At 44.3% G+C, this 24,268-nt stretch overlaps 1 protein-coding gene across 2 annotated transcripts in view; it reads left to right on the top strand.

The window, feature by feature from the left end:
• The window catches only part of FBXL7 (F-box and leucine rich repeat protein 7), a 421,061-nt gene extending 397,994 nt beyond the window's left edge, over positions 1-23,067 (top strand). For both annotated transcript variants that reach the window (XM_043489231.1, XM_043489232.1), the window contains 2 exons: positions 9,678-10,289; positions 19,712-23,067. In XM_043489231.1, the coding sequence (XP_043345166.1) occupies positions 9,678-10,289; positions 19,712-20,448 (1,349 nt within the window). In that variant the 3' untranslated portion in view covers positions 20,449-23,067. The remainder of the gene's footprint in view (positions 1-9,677; positions 10,290-19,711) is intronic.
• The last annotated feature ends 1,201 nt before the right edge of the window (positions 23,068-24,268 follow it).

The following is a 24,268-nucleotide window of genomic DNA, read 5'->3' as shown; positions in this document are numbered from 1 at the left end:
TTGAGGAACTGGTGTTTAGAATGTTTTAGAATCTATTTTAAGCATAAAAATAGAGCCAGGCACTGGATTAGACTCCATCTTCTGATATGAGAGGACCCTCAACATCCTTGTCAAGATTTTAGGGACCAGTCACTAAGTTCTGCCCTTAAGAGGACTGATTCAGGTGACCGACAAAGCCGAGTTTTGTTCTTGGACAGAAATCTTACCCTTTTATTCTTCTTATGTTTTATTTATTTCAAATTGGGATATATTTGCTTTATAATGCTGTGTTAGTTTCTGCTGGACAACCACATAAGTCAGTTATATGTATACACATATCCCCTCCCTCTTGGACCTCCCCCCGCCCCCCCCATGCCCCCCACCACGCACCCTATCCATCTAGGTCATCACAGAGCACTGAGCTGAGTTCCCTGAGATATACGGCAGGTACAGCAAGTTTGCACTAGCTATCTATTTTACACATGCCAGCACGCATACGTCACTCCTAATCTCTCAATTCATCCCCCCACTCCCCACATCTACACGTCCATTCCCTACATCTGCATCTCTCTTCCTGCCCTGCAAATAAGTTCATCTGTACCATTAAAAAAAAAAAAATGACCTAGCTTTAATCTGATCTTGAGGGTGCCATGGGCTTCCCAAGTGGTGCTAGTGGTAAAGGTAAAAATCTCCTGCCAATGCAGGAGACACAAGAGACACGTGTTCGATCCCTGGGTGGGGGAGATCCCTTAGAGGAGGGCATGGCAACCCACTCCAGTATTCTTGCCTGGAGAATCCCATGGACAGAGGAGCCTGGTGGGCTACAGTCCATGGGGGTCACACAGAGTCGGACACGACTGACTCAGCATGCACACCTACTCAAGGGTGCCGCCTTCTGGATGACTGCTGAGCACAAACCCTTGAGTCCTAAAGGTAACTTTTTCCGAGTAAAATGCAAGGTTAACCTTGTCTGTATAAATTTCCGCCTCATAGCAACGAATACCTTAAATAAATTTTAGGGTGTGGATGTGATGTGAACCACATTAAAAGAAAATATTTTGAAATCAAACAAGAAGAAAAAGATCCCTTAGATTGTATTTTTTTTTTCACAAGCTAGGTTTTATGGATCTATTTTTCTAAGCTTGAGTTTAAGCTAAGAAAAGAAACTTTGCTTTTTATGGCAAGAATTCTGGAGTCGAAAGACAACTTATAATGGAAAGCATCTTGCACAAAAGTTTTGGTAATCACAGGGGGAAAATGCAGAGTAGCTTTGTAAATTTTGACTTTGAAAGGCCAATGTAATGTAAATATGACTTCCTAGAGTGTAAACAGCAGTGGTTTGAAAATAAAAACTTGTACAGAACAAGCAGCTATCTCGTTAGAAGAAAATGTGTCTAATAAGCATGTGTGCATGACATGCCTTGAATATTTTTGATACTGTGCTGTAATTACCAAAAAGGCAGAATTTCCAGGACGTTTGCAACCATGAGTATGAAAGTTCATAGGGTTTTTTCCCCTCAGAAAAAGACAGCTATACTTTTGGGTATTCTTTACATATATAAGAGCATAAAACATATCGTTCACACATATATCACAAACTTGGAAATATTTTAAGTTAATAATGGAGCAAGAAGTTCTTAAACTTTAAAGAATTCACTGGCTCTTATTTTAGACAACAGATGAAAATATCAGTATAAAAAAGTATAATTACATTTATTTGACTTAGGATCTCCATTGTAGGAAGTGAAAATTAGTCTCATTTTGAGAAAATTCAAAAGTTTTTGCTAAACATATTCTTTAATTCAAATTAGATATTCTTTCATTCAAATTACTGGGAGATTTTATATTTTCATGTCCTTACCTTAGACTTCTGAAAACTGAATTTTTTTTTTTTCAGACTTGGACCTACTTTGCTCTCCTTTTCCAGCGTGGATTTTGTGTGATGCAGGCACATTCTCAACAGAGAGTCTTTTTTCTCTCTCCCTAAAGGAGAAGGCAATGACACCCCACTCCAATACTCTTGCCTGGAAAATCCCATGGACGGAGGAGCCTGGTAGGCTGCAGTCCATGGGGTCGTGAAGAGTCGGACACGATTGAGCGATTTCCCTTTCACTTTTCACTTTCATGCATTGGAGAAGGAAATGGCAGCCCACTCCAGTGTTCTTGCCTGGAGAATACCAGGGACGGGGGAGCCTGTGGGCTGCCGTCTATGGGGTCGCCGAGTCGGACACGACTGAGGCGACTTAGTAGTAGTAGTAGTAAAGGCTACAAGCTTTTGGAAAAGGGCAGGGTCTTTGCTGTGGAAGTACTTGAATGGGGTTGTAGTGCAGAAAGGTGGTGGGTCAGGGATATTTGCTTTATAATCTGCGTGCCTCCGTGCTAAGTCACTTCAGTTGTGTCTGACTCTGTACAGTCCTATGGACCCTATGGAGCCTGCCAGTCTCTTCTGTCCATGGGACTCCAGACAAGAATACTTGAGTGGGGAACCATGCCCTCCTCCAGGGAATCTTCCCCATCCAGAGATGGAACCCACATCTCTTACATCTCCTATGTTGGCAGTCTGATACTTTACCACTAGCACCACCTGGGAAGCCCACTTTATAATCTAGTCAAATGCAAAAACTCCTCCCTTCCAGACCCCACTGGGCACTCAGACAACAGGAAACCATGTGTGTTAAGTGATCCAATCAATAAATGAAGGTCACTTTCTTTTCTGCCTGTAAATCTGTAATCTGAGAATCTGCAGCAACCCAGACTACTGAATACCCAACGTCTATCCCTGTGTATTCCTTGCACTTTATTCTGTATATTTTCCTGCAGACATCCGTGGTGGGTGTTTTTGTTTTATATATCAATTTGGGGGTTATTTCCAGCTTCTCGATATCATTAGGGAAAACAGGTCACAAAATACATGTCCTATTGCAAAAAAATGGTTTTCTTATTTCCCCATAAATTCTCCCATTCTGCTTTCATGACATTTACATGTGTTCATCTTTGTCTTTCTTAGAGTCTTACATATTCATAATTGACAACCTGTTTTCCATTTCCATATTTATATGTAACCAAACGTGCCCTTTCTGCAGATTTTATAATGGTTTCCTCTTGCTCTTTCGTCTGTGTGTCCATTCTTTCTTCCATTCACCTATCCATCCTACCTACCATGAAGTAATTCATTGAGTATACCTTTAACTGACTTCCCTATCAATTCATGTACTTATTATTGAAAAAACTTTGCTCAAAGAATGTCAGCAGAGTAAATGTAAATTAAAAAAGCCACCTACTTTTTACATTGTGGAAATTTTTCAGATGTTATGAAGATGTATTTATCTCCTGAGAGTTTGGGCATTCCTTGTCCTGGTATATCAGGGGACATTTGATCTTCAAATAATTGATACAAGTGACTGTTGCATATGCTGGTTTGCAGTGATTCTTGCCAAGAACACTGTGTGGGTGATACCTGCATCTCACGGCGATGTGGATACCATAGAAGCAACAGGGAAGGGAGGCTTTTAAACAAGCTGCTCTGTGCCATTTCATCATGATCCCCATTTCCAGTTATCGTAGATTTGACTCTTGACAGAAGCTTTTGGAAATGTATATTTTACTTAGTACTTTTTGCAAGGGCTTCGCTGGTGGCTTAGTGGTAAAGAATCTGTCTGCCCATGCAGGAGATGCAAGTTTGATCCCTGAGTTGAGAAGATCCCCTGGAGAAGGAAATGGCATCCCACTCCAGTATTCTGGCCTGGAAAATCCCAGGAACAGAGGAGTCTGGGGCTATAGTCCACGGGGTGGCAAAGAATCAGAGACAATGTAGTGACTGAGCACAGGCAATTTTTGCAAGTGCTACTTTTGCTATTCAAAATAATGCTTCTCAGGGAAGAATTCTTCCATATGTTATTCATGCAGCTCACCATTTGCCTAGGGGCACAGTAAAGAAAGATGTAATATAATGGCTAATTTATATAAATGCATATGAAAGTATACAGTGTATTAAAAGTGACGATAATATCCTCTCAGTTATTCTGTGTCGTCACCCAATGGGACCATCTTACTGCTAAGATAAGTGGGTCAATTTTGCCCTCAAGACATCAGACGGTAGAAATTCACTTGGAGTAGGTATTCAGATATGAAAATATGTTCATTCCTACAAAATAGTCTGAATTTATATTTTGAGTTCAAATGAAGTCAGCTTTCTTTTTGCTTCTGTTTGTCTTGCAGTGTCATATAAGGCCAGGAGAAGGGTTCCAAATGTCTTCTCTCTATCATCTTAATATTTGTCTTTGATCATTTCCTCTCGAGTGTATGTCCAGGGATCAGACATCAGCATCCTTGTTTCTAATCTGTATCAGAAAAAATAGAAGCTCTTGCCATTGTCCATTCAGCTGCCAGTCCTCTGAAAATGACAAAGGAGAAAAAAATTACATGCAAAGAGAGCACTAGGTCTTTCTGCTGGGCTGTGTGCACATGGAACACACGACTTGGTAGCAGAAATGGTCCTCGTTTTGAATCTGAAGCCATACTCTCTTTTCCTGGCACATGTGCATTTATACTCTGGGACTCTTGATCATTCTGTAAGGAAAAACTACTTCTTGTTCCTATACATCATACCTTGTGTCAATAAATGGCTCTGAGTCCCAAAGGGTAAGAGAAACTGTGTGGCAACTATGTGTATTTTATCCATAATAACATTTATTTCCAAATTAAAAATATGTATTTATGTGTGTATGTGAGCATGTGTTCAGTAGAAAAATATATATGTATATTCCCATATATATATATAGACATAAAGTATCAAGAAAAGATTCTTTGTGACAACGTCTGGGCATGAACATCTCTAGTTGTTATCTGTCTACAGAAAAATACCACAGACTGGGTGGCTTATGAAGAAGAAAAATGTATTTCTCACAGTTCTAGAAGCCCCAGATCAAGATGCTGGCAGATTCAGTATCTGCTGGTGCCCACTTCCTCATAAAAGTCTGCCTCCTCACTGTCCCCTCACAGGGCAGAAGTGAGAGCCAGTTCCTGGGGTCTGTTCTATGAAGGCACTGAGCCCATTCATGAAGGTTCAACTCTCAAGACCTAATCACTTCCCAAAGGCCCCACCCTCCATATTATCATCACTTCGGGAGTGAACGTTCATTCAACACATGAATGTGAGACAGCTAGCAACATTTAGACCATAGCATTACTCATCATTCTTCATCCTTTTTCTAATTATCGAGTGCAATTTATTCAATTACAACAGATTGTATCCAGTCAGAAATTCTCGAGGGTTTTTGACCTAATGTAGAATAAGTTTCTCTGGTGGCTCAGCAGTAAAGAATCCGCCTGTAATACAGGAGACATGAGTTCAATTCCTGGGTCAGGAAGATCCCCTGGAGGAGGGCATGGCAACCCTCTCCAGTATTGTTGCCTGGAGAATCCCATGGACAGAGGAGCCCGGCGGGCCACAGTCCATAGGATCACAAAGAGTCAGACATGATTGAAGCGACTTGGCACACACATAGAATAAGCACAAAGAACTCAAGAGAATCCTGGTGTGTGCTCTGGCAAAAGGAGACATCCAGTTTTCCTGGCGGAAATCTCCTAGACTCCCCTGCTTAGCCCCCAGTGCATGGCTGTCCTGAATTACTGCTAGAGTCCTGCTGCTGAGAGCTGGAGAAGACAGCCATTACTGCGCTCCTGAGTCTCCCAGGGCAGAATGTCTCCCACAGGGGTGCCAGACTGCCATCTCTTTATGAGTGTGGACTCCATTAATACCAGGGCATGATTATTGGCAAAGAAAAGAAAGAAAAAAAAAAAAAAAAAACCTAAGAGCCTTCCTAAATGCACAGCAGTACTAGGCCATCTAGATGTATTCCTATGATCCAGTGCTGGGAGTATAAAAGAATGATGAAAAGTGAATCCATTATAGATGCAGGTTTTAGGAATCCACCTCCACCCCCACCATAAGAAGAATCCATTCCTCCAGGGCCCAAATCAAACTACACAGGTCTCTGCAGAATAGTTAAGCATCTTTTTCTTTTAAGATGAACGGACCGGAGGCAGGCAGGAGAGAGTTTTCAGAGCCTTCACAACTGCTAAAATGTCAGAGCTGAAAACCTAAGGTTGTCCCTTCTCCCTGATCCAAAAGAAGTTGCTCAACCTCCTAAGAAAAGTGGTCACTTCAGAGGCAATTCTAGGCGTTCATGTAATAATAGTTAGTACTGTGGTAGCTTGGATGGCAGTTTTCAAACCCTTAATTGGTTTACACTTAAGGTTTTCCTTAAAGATTTACTGTTTATTTTAGCTGATTACAAAAGACAGAAGTGCATTTTTTTCTCTTATGAATGATTTAAAATGCAGTATGTATACCAGCTGGGATAGAAAAGTACATGCCTGGAGAAGGGAATGGCAATCCACTCCAGTATTCTTCCCTGGAGAATCCCATGGACAGAGGAGCCTGGTGAGCTACAGTACATGGGGTCGCAAACAGTCAGACATGACCACCAAGCAACTAACACACACACTGATGGTTCTGTGGGTAAAGAATGCACCTGCAATGTAGGAGACACAAGAGACTGATCCCTGGGTCAGGAAGATCCCCTGGAAGAGGAAATGGCAACCCAGTCCAGTATCCTTGCCTGGGAAGTCTCATGGACGGAGGAGCCTGGTGGGCTACAGTCCATGGGGCTGCAAAGAGTTGGACATGACTGAGCGACTGAGCACACATTGACATTTAAAAATCAAGAGATTTCTCAGAAAAACACAGATTCCTGGATTTTCTTGAAAATAAAGCAAAACAGAAATCTGGTGAAAAAAAAAAAAAAGAAAAGTACATGCCAAGCTAGATATTAATCCTTTTAAAACATATAAATGCTTCCTTTCAAATTCAAGATGTTAGTGTGCCCCTACTATGCACCATAAGGGCTTCTCTGGTATCATAGTGGTAAAGAATCTGCTTGCCAGTGCAGGAGGCTCGGGTTCAATCCCTGGGTTCGGAAGATCCCCTGGAGGAGGGCATGGCAACCCACTGTCATATTCTTGCCTGGAAGATCATCCCATGGACCGAGGAGCCTGGAGGGCTACAGTCCGGGACGTCTCAAAAGAGTCGGACACGACTGAGCTCACAGCAGCAGTGTGTACCATAAACCATGTCAGACACCGCCAGGACACAAAGAAGAAGAGGGTTTCATCCTGCCTCAAAGGGGTTTTAGTGTAGTAGAAGTTGTACCTATCATCTGTTGCCATGGGGGTACTGTATTACAAACCACCCCAAACCTCAGTATTCCAGCTCACACATCTGTGGTTCATGTGGGCATTTGTTGACTCCGGCCAGGTTTGGTTGAGCTTGGCTCTAAGCTGCAGGTTGGGGCCACTTCTGTCTGCTCATCTGATGAGGTGATGCGCTTCTCGTCCTCCTAAGGTCAGTGGACCAACTGAGGATGTTCTTCCCATGATGATGATAAAAGGAGGTGGGCAAGCCCAACCACATACATGGCTTTGGGCAAATCACATCCCCTAAGATTCACTAACCAAAGCAAGTCACATGGCCAAAGCTCACATCACTGGACTGAAGAAATACAACTCTGCCTAGGAAGACTGCAGAATCACATGACAAAGGTTATGGGGGTATCGGGAGAGATGCAAAAGTGAGAAAAATAATACAATCAAGCAATAGGGAAAGATAAATTCACACATGCCTGTATAAGGAAGGGTGGGGATTTCAAAAGGGAAGGAATTCATTTTATCTCAAAGACAGAAAGGAACTATTCTTAGTGAAGTGAAAGTCACTCGGTCATGTCAGACTCTCCAGGCCAGAATACTGGAGTGGTATTCTGTGAAAGGGTAGCCTTTCCCTTCTCCAGGGGATCTTCCCAACCCGGGATCGAACCCAGGTCTCCCACATTACAGGAGGATTCCTTACCAGCTGAGTCCCAAGGGAAGCCCAAGAATACAGGAGTGGGTAGGCTATCCCATCTCCAGCAGATCTTCCCAACCCAGGAAATCGAACTGGGGTCTCCTGCATTGCAGGCAGACTCTTTACCAACTGAGCTATGAGGGAAGCCTAACTATTCTTAGAGGAGGTGGCAGTTGCATTCAGTCACAAAAGGTTTGGTATTTCAAGAGGCAGACAGGGTGTGTCTGTAAGTGCGTGGGGCTGGGGGAGGGGCAGACAATACTTCAGAGATGCTCCCGGAGAAAAGTGGTGACCTGTGTAGGGCACCTTCAGCGTTAGGTTACAGAGAAGTAAATCTAAAAGAAAACATAGACAAAGTCTATCAATGAGGAAACTACAAATACACAGCAGAGATGTCCTGTGTCAGAAGTTCTTGTGTTATGTGTTATTACTGGGACTTCTTTGAAAAGACAAGTGTTTGAATGAAAATTCCCAAGACACGAAATGTGAAAAAGCACACAAGGATAGAATTTTTGTTTAAGTCTTTAGAGCTATAATTAGAGCTGGAAGTGACTTAGAAATTATCTAGACCAATTCACTTATTTCACAGGTAAAGAATTGTGTATTTTGAAGGTTCTCTCTCTCTCTCTATATATATATATATATATATAAAATATATGTGTGTGCATGTGTGTATATATATTAAAATATATATTCACATGTATGTATGAAATATATAAACATATTTAGAAAGAATAAATGTCTTCCTAAATAAATCTATACATCTAAATATGTAAAATGTATAACATACAAACATTTATATTATGCAAGAATAAATTCTTCCATATATATATATCAAGGTTGGGGGAGGGATATGAAATGAGCAGACTTCTTAAAGCAGCATTCTAAAGGTCTCTCAATCCCTCATAAATTTAAAAACCATTTGCTTCTTCATCAAGTGACCTTTTTGGTTCCAAGGAACAGAAAAAAAGTCACATTATTCAAATGCAAAGGGAGGAATTATTGATAAGAAAGAAAAATAAACATTGCCACAGATATTCAAGGACTGCAAATACCATCTGAAGTGCCTAGTCTAACAGAAGAAGGAAGCAGGGTGGCCCTCCAGAATCCAGATCACTGAGTTTGGGGTACCATTATCAAAAGATGGGGGACCGGACACTAGGGGGCAGGTGAGGGCAAAGATAGCTAATGCTCTCTCCCCACTGGACGGTCTTCGCCTTTTGTAAAATGCATTCCTCTCCTTTATAAATGAAGCGTAAGCATCTGCCTAACCAAAGTAAATCAGCTTGTGTTCACAATATATGAGCTTTCTTCTCCCAGTATAGAAATAATGAAACTTTGGAGTTGTGCCCTTTAGATAATCACTGTTAATGTAGATCAGAGGTCAGCAAACTATAACCCTGGGGCCAAATTGGCTGATCTGTTTTTACAGAACAAGTTTTATGGAAAAATAGCCAGGACGGCTGGGCTCGTTTTCGTGTTGTTTATGGCAGCTTTTGCACTAAAACAGCAGGGCTGAGTAATTGCAACAGGGATGGAACCCAGATGGCCTGCAGGGCTTCCACTATTTCTTATCTGACCCTTTAGAGATAGCATGCCCACCCCGGTGGAGACAGTGAAGAATTAGCCCTTTTCTTAATGGGGAAAACTTGCATGCGCTCCCTCTTCCAATGAGAAGGATTGAGCCGGCGTCTGCGCAGGAAGGATGTCAGCGGACAGGATGCCACCTCCCTGCCTCCTTCCCCGCCCCCGCTCCGTTCCGTCCATCCCTAACCCTTTGTTCTCTGTCCTTTGCCAGACTCCGACCTGAGCATGCGCACACTGAGCACGCCCAGCCCAGCCCTGATATGTCCACCCAACCTGCCGGGATTTCAGAATGGAAGGGGTTCGTCCACCTCCTCGTCCTCCATCACCGGGGAGACGGTGGCCATGGTCCACTCCCCGCCCCCGACCCGCCTCACCCACCCGCTCATCCGCCTGGCCTCCAGGCCCCAGAAGGAGCAGGCCAGCATCGAGCGGCTCCCGGACCACGCCATGGTGCAGGTCTTCTCGTTCCTGCCCACCAACCAGCTCTGCCGCTGCGCGCGCGTGTGCCGCCGCTGGTACAACCTGGCCTGGGACCCGCGCCTCTGGAGGACTATCCGCCTGACGGGCGAGACCATCAACGTGGACCGCGCCCTCAAGGTGCTCACCCGCAGACTCTGTCAGGACACACCCAACGTCTGTCTCATGCTGGAAACCGTAAGCGTCAGTGGCTGCAGGCGGCTCACGGACCGAGGTCTTTACACCATTGCCCAGTGCTGCCCGGAGCTCCGGCGGCTGGAAGTCTCCGGCTGCTACAATATCTCCAACGAGGCAGTCTTCGACGTGGTGTCCCTCTGTCCCAACCTGGAGCACCTGGATGTGTCAGGTAGGTGGCCATCCGTGGGCCCTTCCCAGCACATCCTCCCAGAGCAGGAGAGGACGCTGACACCTGGGAAGGGTCCCCCTTTGTGATATTCAGGGCTCAGCAGGGTGGCTCTTCTTCCCATAAAACTGTCTTTATGGAACCATGATTCTGGGGGCCAGAGGTATCCCTTTCGTCAAATGATGTCAACTTCTTAGAGGAGTTGGAGAAGGAAATGGCAACCCACTCCAGTATTCTTGCCTTGGAAAATCCTATGAGGAGCCTGGTAGGCTATAGTCCACAGGGTTGCAAAGAGTGGACAGGACTGAGCAACTTCACTTTCACTTTCTTAGAGGAGTTAGAGGCACCTTGGATCTGGCAGTTCAAGTTAGTCTGCCTCTTTTTGCTTTGTTTCTTGATGTGGACCTTTTCAAAAGTCTTTATTGAATTTGTTATAATATAGCTTCTGATTTCCCTTTTGGTTTCTTGCCCAAGAAGCATGTGAGAGCTTAGCTCCCTGACCAGGGATTGAACCTGCATTGGAAGGTGAAGTCTTAACCACTGGAGCAGCAAGGCAAGCTCACAAGTTAGTGTGACTTTTAAGCGTGTCTTTCCTCCCCATAATTCTCAAAGTAATTTCAGAGCAACCATAGATTTAAGGTGGTCGTGGTGTTAGTCTCTCAGTCGTGTCTGACACTTTGAGATCCCATGGACTGTAGCCTGCCAGGCTCCTCTGTCCTTGGAGTTCTCCAGGCAAAATTACTGGAGTGAGTTGCTGGTCCATTTTCCAGGGAATCTTCCTGACCCAGGAATTGACCCATTGCAGGCAGATTCTTTACCATCTGAGGCAGCAGGGAAGGCCAAACCATGGATAATGGGAACTAAATATCTAATCACAGATAAATGAAAGTCAACTCTCTAGCTCAAATGTAAGTAGTTTAGAAACTGCCCTGACATCCACTGGTCACTGTTGCATGGAGCCTGAGAGCTGTGTTTAAGCTGATTCTGTGCTGTGGCCTGTGGTCACCATGGCTCGAAATTTTGCAGACACTGGGGAAAATTCATCATGGCTAAGGGTCTCCTCATATTTCACTCCTACTCTCCTCAGCCTTGGGTTGCTTTTGCATCTTTTCTCAAGCAATATTCTTTTATTTCCCAAACTTATTTATTTTTAATTGAAGGAAAATCATTTCACAATATTGCCTTGGCCTCTACCATCAAGCAGTATTCTTAATTCCAGAGTGCAAGGGTAGGGCCCACCAAGTGGAGCCTTTGAAAGTGAAAGTCACTCAGTTGTATCCTTCTCTTTGCAACCCCATGGACTATACAGTGCATGGAATTCTCCAGGCCAGAATACTGGAGTGGGTAGCTTTTCCCTTCTCCAGGGGATCTTCCCAACCCAAGGATCGAACCCAAGTCTTCTGCAATGCAGGTGGATTCTTTACCAGCTGAGCCACAAGGGAAGCCCAAGAATACTGGAGTAGGTAGCCTATCCCTTCTCCAACAAATCTTCCCAACCCAGGAATCAAACCGGGGTCTCCTGCATTGCAGGCAAATTTTTTACCAACTGAGCTATGAGGGAAGCCCTTTAGTTCTTTTTTTTAAAATGAAGGAGCTCCCAGCATGGCTGCTTTGCTTGAAAAGCTCTCACAGGCAGGAAGAATTAAAGCCCAGACTCGCACTGAGGCGCCAGACGTGGATCCAGCCAGACTAACAGCCTTTCTTTATCTCATCCGCTACCCAGTCAAAAGACACACATTGGAGAGGCTGGCGTGTGTGAGATGCAAGTGGAGCTAAAGAAGTGAGCAGCGCGAGCCACAACCTCGGGGACTGTTGGGGAGGGGTGGAAAGTAAAAACCACTGAACAGGCAAAGAAATAGAGCTGGGGATTTACCAGCATCTGAGGTAAATGATATCCTCCAACAAAACCTGAGGTAAAAGTCAGCTCTCGGCGCTCACTCTCTCTTTTGAAAACCGACATCTGAAAATATTTCCGATGACAGTCAATTATTTCTCGTACATTCTTTCCCTGCTCCCCTCCTTGAGTTGGCTCCAGCACAAAGCCGTGGAAACCGTATGTTCAGTTAGTCGTGAGCAGCTGTTGGCATAAAGAAGCAGGAAACGAAGAGGTTTTCTTACATTTTCCCCCCCAAGGAATTCTGGAAAGAGAAAGCATTGTGATGTGGTGGGAACTAGCTTCAAAAGTCGGTGATCTGGGACAGTTCGCAGCTTTCTCTAGATGTGTTTCCTTTTCTTTAAAAAAAAAAAAGGTGGGGGGTGAGGGGGACTAAGGGATTGGATTCTTTAACATTCAAAGGATCTGAACCCTGTGAGCCTCTTTTATAAACACCTAATTTTCTTTTATTTTTCTCAGATTAGAAAATGACTCAGTTTTGGAATCCCCATCTTTGTTAAAGGGGCTCTCCCGTGCACTCTCAGGACAGGCTGCAAGTAATTGTATTTTGTTGTTGGAGTTCTTTTGAGATTCGGAAATGCAGAAACTGCTTGGGCTATTTGGGGATGGAAATTTCTGGGCTTCTAGCCTGAGTGAGTGGACACTGCTTGGCCCCTGTGCTAACTATTATGTGCTAAACTTCTCCCTATCAACCTGACCAATTGCAGGACCCCTCGATATCTGTGTAAATAAGGATTGTGTAAACGGGGGACTCTCTAACTCACTGAGAGCACAGAATTCTAGATATTGGCAGCAATGGTGGTGGGTGTTTTCATGTAGATGAGCTCAAACTACCCAGCAAGTCACAAGCATGGTTTGTGTCACCACCTCCGAACGGTGCCCTCCAGTTCTGAGGGAATCTAGGACTGTGACTTCACCTGCACTTATTCCCCTTGGTTCTCGAAACTAGCCTCTGATAGTGGCCACCAAGCATAGAGCTTGGCTGGTCTAGAGCTTAACTAGAGCTTAACTCCCCCAGAGATTGTGAGACTGCCCCTCCCATCCCTAGCATGCCCACCTTGAAAGTTATCTTTAAAAGTCACTGGAAGTTACTATAACTAGCTCTAGTAGTTATTCATTATCACTTATTACCTTTTACTAATGTTTAGTCATGGTTCTCTAGGGCTTCCCTGGTGACTCAGTGGTAAAGAATCTGCCTGCTAATGCAGGAGACTCAGGTTCAATCCCTGGGTTGGGAGGATCCTCTGGAAAAGGAAATGACAACACATTCCAATATTCTTGCCTGGAGAATCCAATGGACAGAGGAGCCTGATGAGCAACAGTCTGTGGGTTGCAAAGAGTCAGACACAACTGAGTGACTAGACAACACGGTTCTCCAGAGAAATAGAAGCAGCAGTGTATGTGTGTATTCGTAGAGATGGGAATACAGGACCACCTTACCTGCCTCCTGAGAAACCTGTATGCAGGTCAGGAAGCAACAGTTAGAACTGAACATGGAACAATGGACTGGTCCCATAATAGGAAAGGAGAACATTAACACTGTATATTGTTACCCTGCTTATTTAACTTACAAAGTGGATCATGCAAAATGCCAGGCTGGATGAAGCACAAGCTGGAATCAAGATTGCAGGGAGAAATGTCAATAACCTCAGATATGAACATGACACCACACTTACAGCAGAAAGTGAAGAGGAACTAAAGAGCCTCTTGATGAAAATGAAAGAGGAGAATCTAAAAGCTGGCTTAAAACTCAGCATTCATGTCAATGTATGACAAAACCCACTACAATATTGTAAAGTAATTAGCCTCCAACTAATAAAAATAAATGAAAAAAACAAACAAACAAAGATCATGGCATCTGGTCCCATCACTTCATGGCAAATAGATGGGGAAACAATGGAAACAGTGACAGACTTTATTTTCTAGGGCTTCAAAATCACTGCAGATGGTGACTGCAGCCATGAAATGAAAAGATGCTTATTCCTCAGAAGAAAAGCTATGACAAACTTAGTAGACAGCATATTAAAAAGCAGAGACATTACTTTGCCAAAAAAGGATCTGTCTACTCAAAGCTATGGTTTTTCCAGTAGTCATGTACAGATATGAGACTTGGACCATAAAGAAAGTTGAGCACTGAAGAATTGATGCTTTTGAACTGTGGTGTTGGAGAAGACTCTAGAGAGTCCCTTGGACTGCAAGGAGATCAAACCAGTCAATCCTAAAGGAAATCAGTTCTGAATATAATTGGAAGAACTGATGCTGAAGTTGAAACTTCAATACTTTGGCTGCCTGATGCGAAGAACTGACTCATTGGTAAAGACCCTGATGTTGGGAAAGAGTGAAGGCAGGAGGAGAATGGGACAACAAAGGATGAGATGGCTGGATGGCATCACCATGGACATGGTGATGGCTGGATGGCATCACTCATGGACATGCGTTTGAGCAAGCTCAGAAGACAGTGAAGGGCAGGGAAGCTTGGCATGCTGCAGTCCACCGGGTGGCAAAGAGTGACTTAGCCACTGAACAACAACAACCATCTGCAGTGGGAAGGGCAGTCTGCCTGGCTGAGTTTCCTGGTTCAAATGTTAATCTTATCTGGAAACATGCTCACAGGCACATCCAGAAATAAGGTTTAGCCAAATATCTTGGCACTTTGTCACCTAGTCAAGTTGACACATAAAATTAACCATCACAATTAATAACATCTTTAAACATCAATAGAATATATTACAACTAACCAATTTTTAAAGTTGAAATCTTGTGTTTCCTACAAGTGAAATTGCTTCCAAAGGTTCCCCTGTATACTTGGTGACCTGGGAGTCCTCCTTACTACTCTACCTAAGCTGTTATATCAGACTAGTTGAATCTTGTCCAGGTGATTCTACTCCCGTAGAACATTGAGTCCATCCCCTCTCCTCTACCTGCATGCCTGGATACATGCCTGTCTGATCACTGGCCTTATACCCACCTCAACCCCATCAATACGCCTTCTACACAACCAACGTCCAGAGGAATGTTTTCAAACTGGGAAGCTAACCCTTCATTTCCCTGCATAAAATCTCCAATTCCTCCCCATGACATATAGGAAAAAAGTTGCTCAGCAAAGCATATATGGCGCTTCATGAGCTGCTCTTTCTAGGTTCAAATCTCACCCTGCCCCTAGTAACCTGAATGCTCTGTTCCATGGAACCATTTGAATTTCCCAAGTACACCATGCCTGTGCACACTCTGATGTGTTGGCATCTTTCTGGCCTGCATGCCATTCCCTCCTCTGCCCCCTTTCCCCTCCCCAAAAACCTTCTTAACAGATGTCTCATTGCCGGAGGCCCAGTGCAAGTATCCCCTAAGTAAAGCCTTTCCTGCCTGACCCCTGGGAAACTGAGGGTATCCTCCCAGGTGTCTGCATTTTGAGTGTAAGTAGGTAGAGCATTGCTTGGTTTTGCAACTGGGTACTGTATATTCCCAGATTTTATTTTATATTCCCAGATTTTTCTTTCTCTCAATTCATTATGAGTTTTATATAGGCAAAAATGAGGCAAGTTTATATCTGTACTTTGTGATAACGTAATTCGTTGAACAAAGGAGTTTCAAAGCCCCAAACAGTCATCTTGATTTCTAAAGGGTTCAAACAAAGTTGTCGTTAGGAAGCTATAGTGCAGTGACTAAAACATCCTCATCAGTAAAACTGAGTTGGTTGGGAGGACTAGATGAGCTCATTCATGTTAAGTCCTCCCATGTGTGTTCTGCTGAAAACCATGTAGTTAGCATTCAGTAACACACTTACGAGGCAGTAGTTGGCCTTTGTTGATATCATCCTTTTATATCCCAGCGTATTATTACCCAATAATGAGAGAAGGTGGTAATGAAGAGCATTTTTGTGAAAGCTGAACCAAATCTGGAATGAATTAAAGATAGCCCCAGATCTGTTCAACCCATACTGTCCACTCCTGGTTGTGTAATGTCCCTACTCCTTATCGCACATGTTAAGGCAGGCCCACAAGATCTGATCCCAATGGATCATTCCCATCTTAATTGCCACAAAATCCTGTGTTTTATCCTGTGAATACTCCTCACTCCCCCTCTGCCTCCATGCTTTCCTGTCTCTTGAATTTGCTCCTGCTAGTACTTAATACTACCTGGGTTCCATATCTGTGTATTCAAATTATTTCTCTCTTCCAAGAATCCCCCACTCCCAAGACTTATGATGCCCCAGTGTCTAAATATTCACTTCATGCTGGTATGTCTATCATACATCTCTCATGCAATTCATTAATTGCATGCTATTTCTTACCATCCCTGCTATATTAGAAGTCTTGGATCAGGAATATTCTCCCTAGTATGATTGTACAAGTCATATAATCTCACTGAATCTGAGATGCCTCATCTTTAAAAAATGAAGTTCAAAGGAAGTGATTTCTCAGGTTCTCTCCAAGTCTGTAATGTATGCATGCATCCACTGGCCACAGACATTACCTAATGAGCCGTAAATCAGTTTATTTTCAACCCAAACTTAGCAAATCTGTAAAAGGGCTAAAGCTGAAATTTAAAATGACTGACCTAAAATGATGCAAGCATGTCAAAATAGTGTCTTCATCAAAACTGAGCTAAGCTAGTATTTCATTAAATTGGGTTTCGGTTTCAAAACTCAGGCAAATATTTCCCTGGACCGAATAGAGTATCCTTCCTGGAGTGCGGCAGGTTTTACTGGATATTTTTTTCTTAAATAGGAAACTGGAACTAAGAGTTCAGGAACAAAGTTGTCCCATGATCTTAAAGTGCCTTCACCGTCATCACAGATGGGCAGCCACTGCTGTGAGCATACAGTTTCGGCATAGGCAGGATTGCAGTCAGTGTAAAACAAGAAGTTCAAAACAAAGGGAGATTTCCAAGCGACAGTGGAAGGGTACCAACCACCTTCTGCAAAACCACAGAGCCTCCTGGGGTCGCGGGCACAGCCTCTGACAAGCCACATCTTTGTTCTCCAGTGCTGGGGTGTATGATTTGCTCCTTCCTGAAAGTCTTCGACTTGGTAGCACATGTCTTCTGAATGTCATTATTCCCAGGACCTGAATTTTATATTATAAGAGTTTCCTGGGCAGCCTGCCAGGAGAGGGAGGAAAATCCCCATTAGCACTATCCCGTGGTTGCTTAGAAGGCTTGGAGATGACGTCATCAGCCAAGGCACAGAGCCGAGGAGGTGAAGCACCTGGCTTTAGAGTGGCAGAGGGATTTGGGCAGAGGAGAAAGAAAACGAAAAGTATATGTACAGTCTACGTAGTGGAAGAAAACATATGTATGCATATACACTTACATGATGTATTTGGCTATATATATTAATGATGTATGTTCATATACTAAAATAGACTGTGTACATATTTTAAATAGTAATATACAGTGAACTGAAATATATAATGAAATGAGTATTTCATATGTCATAAAATATATAATAGTTATATAATATATGGTATAAATATATACATACAAAATCTATTCCCACACATATTTAGGGGAAGGGAGTTTAGAAACAAGGTTTAGAGAGGCATCTAAAGAGATCTTCCTGAGTACTAATTTTCTTATCTAGAAAATGGATTGTTTAAAGAATCAAGTGAAAAAAAAAGAATCAAGAAAATCAATAAACGTTTTCTCAAATGTTTATATAAAGCACTTTGTAAACATTATCTTTCAACAGAAATAAAAGGCATTATAATTAACTATAAAATAGTTGGTTTATCAATGTTAGATATACCTCAGCCTCAATCACAATCCTGAGGACATTTACATGTTGGAAGTTGGATTATCCCATCAGGTTTTCCTATAAAAAACTGTATGAAAGTGAAAGAAAGTGAAAGTCACTCAGTTGTGTCCAACTCTTTGTGACCCTATGGACTTATACAGTCCATGGAATTCTTCAAGCCAGAATACTAGAGTGGGTAGCCTTTCCCTTCTCCAGGGGATCTTCCCAACCCAGGGATCCAACCCATCTCCCGCATCACAGGCAGATTCTTTACCAGCTGAGCCACAAGGGAAGCCCAACAATACTGGAGTGGGTAGCCTATCCCTTCCAGCAGATCTTCATGACCCAGGAATTGAACCAGGATCTCCTGCATTGCAGGCGGATCCTTTACCAACTGAGCTATCAGGGAAGCCCTGATATATAGGGACCGTATACACTCTATATAATCATTCATTCATTCATTCAACAGGTACTTAGTGAGAACCAGCTCTGAACCAGGTATGAGGGATACAGCATTGAAGTGTGAATCCTTTTTCTCAGGAACTTATATTCCATGAGGAGTGCAAACACATAAATAAATGTGAATAGAAGTGAATAAATAAGTATATAATTCCTCAAAGTGATAATGAATGCTGAAAATAAATGGGAGTCAGGCAGGGAGTACTAGTTCATTCAGGACGACTCACAAAGAGTTGTCCTATAAAAGGACATTTGCTCTGAGACCTAGGAAAGTGGGGGTGACCCAGGGCGCTATCCACGGATGCCCTGTCCAGTGCACACATGCTGAGGCAGGGAGGCATCTGAGCCATCTGGGAACTAGCAAGGAGGCCAGAGGGGTTGAAGAGGGGGAAGACGTAAGGTCCTAGGAGTGCAGGTCCTCGGAGGCCCCCTTTAGACGTTAGCTTTTACACTTGTAGTGAGATGGCCTTGAGCATGACAGGAGTACTGTTCCAGAATGTGTCTGGCAACTGTGATCGTAGCAGGTAAAAGCAAGACAAACTGAGGGGATAGAGGATAATCCTGAAGACACAGTTGTTCTTCCTGGACCAGAGAGGGTGGAATCGAATCCCTACAGGGTCACCTTGTTAGACTAATTACTGCATATATTTCCCATGGTTTTCAAAGTATATCCACATCCATTACCTGGTTGCATCCTCATTATATGCCCACAGTTGTAGGCATACCAGCGACTCACTCCCATTTCAGAAGAGAGTCTTGAGACTCAGAAAACTTAAGCCTCCTGCCTCAGACCATAAAAAGTAGACCTGAGCTCTTTTGTGACTCTCAAGCCAGTGTTATTTCTGTCAAACCCGGGTCATGATCCATCCTTCTATCTCTGATCTCACTTTTTTGGAGTAGAGAGCTACCAGACCACTGCAGGGTAAGAACTAACCTTTCCTGAGCTTCCTGAACTTTCCAGAACCAGGATGGGATATTTACACACATGGTCTCATGTCTTCTTTACAGCCACCTTACAGGAAAGCAGAGCATCCTTATTTTAAAGCAAAGGACATATTTAGAAGGACCGATTTGCCCAACTGTTAGGCCAACCCGTGATGGATCTAGCATTGGAACCCTTATCTTTCTGATTCTAAAAGCCCAAAGCCTCTTAAGCCCAGAGTAGTTAAGTGATGAAATGAACACAGAAAGCCCATTCTCGCATTCCTTCTCCTGACGGGCCAGGAAGGGGAGGGGGAAACATGGAGACCCCAATCCAGAGAGGGGTAGGAATCTATTCAGGAGCCCCCCACCATTCCCCGAGGTCGTTCTGAGCGTGTGTTCTGTCTCTCCATGTAGGATGCTCCAAGGTGACCTGCATCAGCTTGACCCGGGAGGCCTCCATTAAACTGTCCCCCTTGCACGGCAAACAGATCTCCATCCGCTACCTGGACATGACGGACTGCTTCGTGCTGGAAGATGAAGGCCTGCACACCATCGCGGCCCACTGCACGCAGCTGACCCACCTGTACCTGCGTCGCTGCGTTCGCCTCACCGACGAGGGCCTCCGCTACCTGATGATCTACTGCGCCTCCATCAAGGAGCTGAGCGTCAGCGACTGCCGCTTCGTCAGCGACTTCGGCCTGCGCGAGATCGCCAAGCTGGAGTCCCGCCTGCGGTACCTCAGCATCGCGCACTGCGGCCGGGTCACCGACGTGGGCATCCGCTACGTGGCCAAGTACTGCGGCAAGCTGCGCTACCTCAACGCCAGGGGCTGCGAGGGCATCACGGACCACGGCCTGGAGTACCTCGCCAAGAACTGCGCCAAACTCAAGTCCCTGGACATCGGCAAATGCCCTCTGGTCTCCGACACGGGCCTGGAGTGCCTGGCCCTGAACTGCTTCAATCTCAAGCGCCTCAGCCTCAAGTCTTGCGAGAGCATCACGGGCCAGGGCCTGCAGATCGTGGCGGCCAACTGCTTCGACCTGCAGATGCTGAACGTGCAGGACTGCGAAGTGTCCGTGGAGGCGCTGCGCTTCGTGAAACGCCACTGCAAGCGCTGCGTCATCGAGCACACCAACCCTGCCTTCTTCTGAAGGGACAGCCTCCCGCCGTCGCTGTCGCCGTACAGACCTGAACAGAACACGTTGGTTTTTTTTTGTTTTGTTTTTTCAGAGCAGCCTGTGTAAGCACCGACACCCACTCGGAACAGCTTCTTTCTTCCAGGAAGGTTCTTCTTAGGGATCTGGCTTTTCTTCTTTCTAATTTCTCACGGGCAACAGAGGGCTAGGAAAGGAGGGTGAGGGAGCCCCATTTCTATTCCAGAGAACGGTTTTTTTGTGGGGGGAATCAGGCCATTGGTGGTGATGTCTCTTCTCAAATACATGTACCTCAGAAAGCTGACTGCAGTGTCTTTAGAAACGCCCCCTTTTCTCTCTGCCTCTTTCCTCCAGGCCACATCCCCAGAGCTCTGCACCTTATCCCTCCTACCCTACCCCTCCCTCTCCTACAGTAACAAAAATCATCAGAATAATACTGCTGTCCACACCTCCTCCTCTTTATACTGCTTGATTGGCCTAAACCATACTCTCCGATCTGATACCCACAAAATTCTTGTTAAATAAATGTCACAGCACCTGCTATATACGCAGCAGTTCTAAACCCTTTTAAAGAATCACTTGTGGCAGTCAGCAGGGTGAAGGAAGAGACCTACCTTGTTCCTCCCATCCCACCCCCACTCGGCCACTTACTAGCTGTGTGACCTTGGGGAAAGTACTTGACCTCTCTGGGCTTCAGCTTCCAGCCCTGAATCAGAGGACTTCCTCTGAGCTAATCAAGGATGAGCTTCATGCCCGCTTTAGAATCAAGGGAACAAGAGATGTCAGTAAACCCAAGCTCCTTGGCAGCACAAGAGGCATCTACCTCTTCCAAGGGTATCTATTCTGTGAGTGCTTTCAGGAGGCGCGCCAACCCCAGCCTCCTGTATGTTCTTCTCCCTAATCTGAGTGTCATTCACAGCTTGTTTCTTTTGATGAGCGAGTCTCTTGGTCATCTTCTCTTGCCTAGCCAGATGGACAGCTTCTGTATATACATGCTTTGGGCATCACCCCACTCCACCCCGTCGCACGGAGGTGATGGAATTCCTAATCACAGCAAACCCACCTCCCCCAGTCAGGTTCACCTTTCTGAGTGTTTCCAAGTAGGAGGGAAGACACTCACAATTTTTAATTAACAAGGGAGGCCCAGGGGAACACATGTCCTCCAGGGTCTTTTGAATCCCTGTCACTGCACACGTGGCGTGCATGCACACATCTGCCCTGCAACGGGCAGGAACGGACGCCTCGGTTCTTTGTCATTCAGATCACATTTCTGTTTTCTCATCTATTTATTTTCTTGGACATCAGACTGCATCACGTGAAGCCTGTTGGGGTTAAGTCATAAGTGTTTAAGTGTAGATTGCCACCTTATGTGCCTCCCCTCTGACTGACTGTCCTCCCCCAAATAGGCAGAGGAGATTTCCAGGTAGTTTAAATCCTGTCCACTCAAAAGTGCCACACAAATGGAAGAGGGAACACACTGATAAGACATAGGCACTGGTCCACCAGCTAAGATTTTGATATCCAACATTAAAGCTGTTGCCAAGTATACACGTTAAATGGTCCTGTTTGGATGGAAAACCATTTGCTATCCTCATTCATGCAAAGTCAGGATGCCAACAATCCCATTGCTTGTTTTCATGTCATTTCATTGATTTTTGTTAATAAGCCCATGACCTCTCTTAAATTATTCTCTGGCAACACCCCTTCTCCTTCGCTTTCCAAACAGTTCGTTCATTTCTTTCTCGGAGGACCCACCCTCCACACCCAGAACCTGGTGTCTCCAAGCCAAGCACTCGGAACAGTTTCATGTCCAGCCTATACACTGCTTGACAGCTGCACTCCCACTTTAGGCTCCATGCATGTCTTTGTCTTACTTTGTGAAGGAGATGGCGTGAGATGGCATCACATGAAATATGGCCACCTCTCCAGTCAGCATCAGCAACTTGGAGGTGCAGTCAATGCCATGTGCCACAGGGGGAAGGGAGTTGTTTGGCTGGGGAGAGTATCTAGTCACCAAGTTTAGAACCGTGAAAGGGATTGAAGGTAGCATCCCCCCGCTGTGTGACTTGTGACACTGTTCAAAGCTTCAGAATATGAGTCACAAAGGATCGTCCCTAACCCTTGGTACTGGGATCTTCCAAGTGAGCCAATGTGATACTCCCGGAATATGAGGAAAGATCCAAAATGACTCACACAACCAGAGAGGGGGTGTCTCACTCCAAATATCTTTATCACCACCTCTTGACCATAGCACTACACTGCCTTCCAAACATGAGACAAAGCCAGCCTTCACATTGATTACCTGGCATGCCCTATCTTTCCCAGTTTCTGTCCTTCCCCCAGTATGCTCTTCACCCATTCCACTTCCCCTTGTCGTATGAATCTATGACTGTGGTTCCTGGGGAAACAGCTCAGCAGATTTTTAGAGACCATGCAAAAAGCCTCACTAGGAAATTTACCTGTTTTTAAACATTGCTTCCTTCCTGCCTCTGCTAAACTGAATGCTCATTGTTTGTTTGTTTTTTTTTTAAATCTAATGTTGAAATCACTGCGTGCTGTATGACTCTAGAAAGCCTTAACTTACTACCACCAAGAAATAAAGCAATATGTTGGTAATCGGGTTCAGCCTCATTTAATTCCCTGGCTAGAGTAGCCTGATGTTCAGATGGGGAAACTCAAGAGTGAGGGAGAAACTTGCCTCCTGTCGAAATAGAGAGCAGGTCAGGTCACTGCTGCTGCTGTCCAAGTTGCACCCGTGGCTGTGTTATTCCCCTTAGCTCATTGTCTTTGGCTAAAAATTAGCAGGTAAGTAAAAATCATTACATTCACAGTTTACGTCTTCAGTTCCCACCCCACCTTTTGATGGTATAGCAAAAAAAAAAAACCTGGAAGGGGAATATGGCAACTTGATTGAAAAGGAAAAATTATCAATTGGTTGAAAAAAAGGAAATGCCAAATATCTCCCTACCCAAACCTTTAGATCAGAGAAATTAGTATGGTAGAAAGCAAGTACTGAGAGATGAATGGCAAACTCCATCTTTAGCAAGTAAAAACGTTTTAGGAGATGCCAATTTTAAAAGTAGTTGTCCTCAACTTCCTTCTTTCCTACCCTGATTCAGCTGCTTAATGACTATCACATAAACCAACAGGACTGTTAACTGCTTTGAAATATTAACTCAAGGTAGCCGCATGCAATTCTTGTCAAGATCCAGAATAAAGTTTGCAGTAAATAAAATGCATATGCCCTGGAGGTCCATGATTTCTTATATTGATATTTGTTGAGAATTAAAGCCTTTGAGACATTTGACATCCAAGAGCCCACAACATGAAACCAAACAGTTTAGTATTTTTAAGGGAAAAAGAACTTTTTTGCAGTAAAATTGCCTACCATGTCTAAATTTTCACAGAAAAGTCATCAGAAAGTAGTGTTTTTGTTCAATAGCTGGCAATCATGATTAGTTCAGGAAGAAGTTAATTTGCAGAAATGCTGAATAGACAGTAGAAGAGGGAGCAGCAATATTTAGTGATGAGGTAAATACTGCATGAATATGTTCACGCAGACAGTCTGTGAAACAAAACCGGTTTTCCTCTTTGCATGCTCAAATGGTTTCTTCTTTTTGCTTCATATACCAGCATGGTAAGTCGCTTCAGTTGTGTCCAACTCTGAGACCCCATGAACTGTAGCCCGCCAGGCTCCTCTGTCCATGGGATTCTCCAGGCAAGAATACTGGAGTGGGTTGCCATTTTCTTCTCCAGGGGATTTTCCTGACCCAGGGATCAAACCCATGTCTTGTCTCCTGCATTGGCAGGTGGGTTC

The sequence above is a fragment of the Cervus canadensis genome, chromosome 16 (assembly GCF_019320065.1).
Source record: "Cervus canadensis isolate Bull #8, Minnesota chromosome 16, ASM1932006v1, whole genome shotgun sequence".
Taxonomy (NCBI): domain Eukaryota; kingdom Metazoa; phylum Chordata; class Mammalia; order Artiodactyla; family Cervidae; genus Cervus; species Cervus canadensis.
Note: the sequence above shows the minus strand (reverse complement) of the source record. Positions and strands in the feature narration are given on the sequence as shown.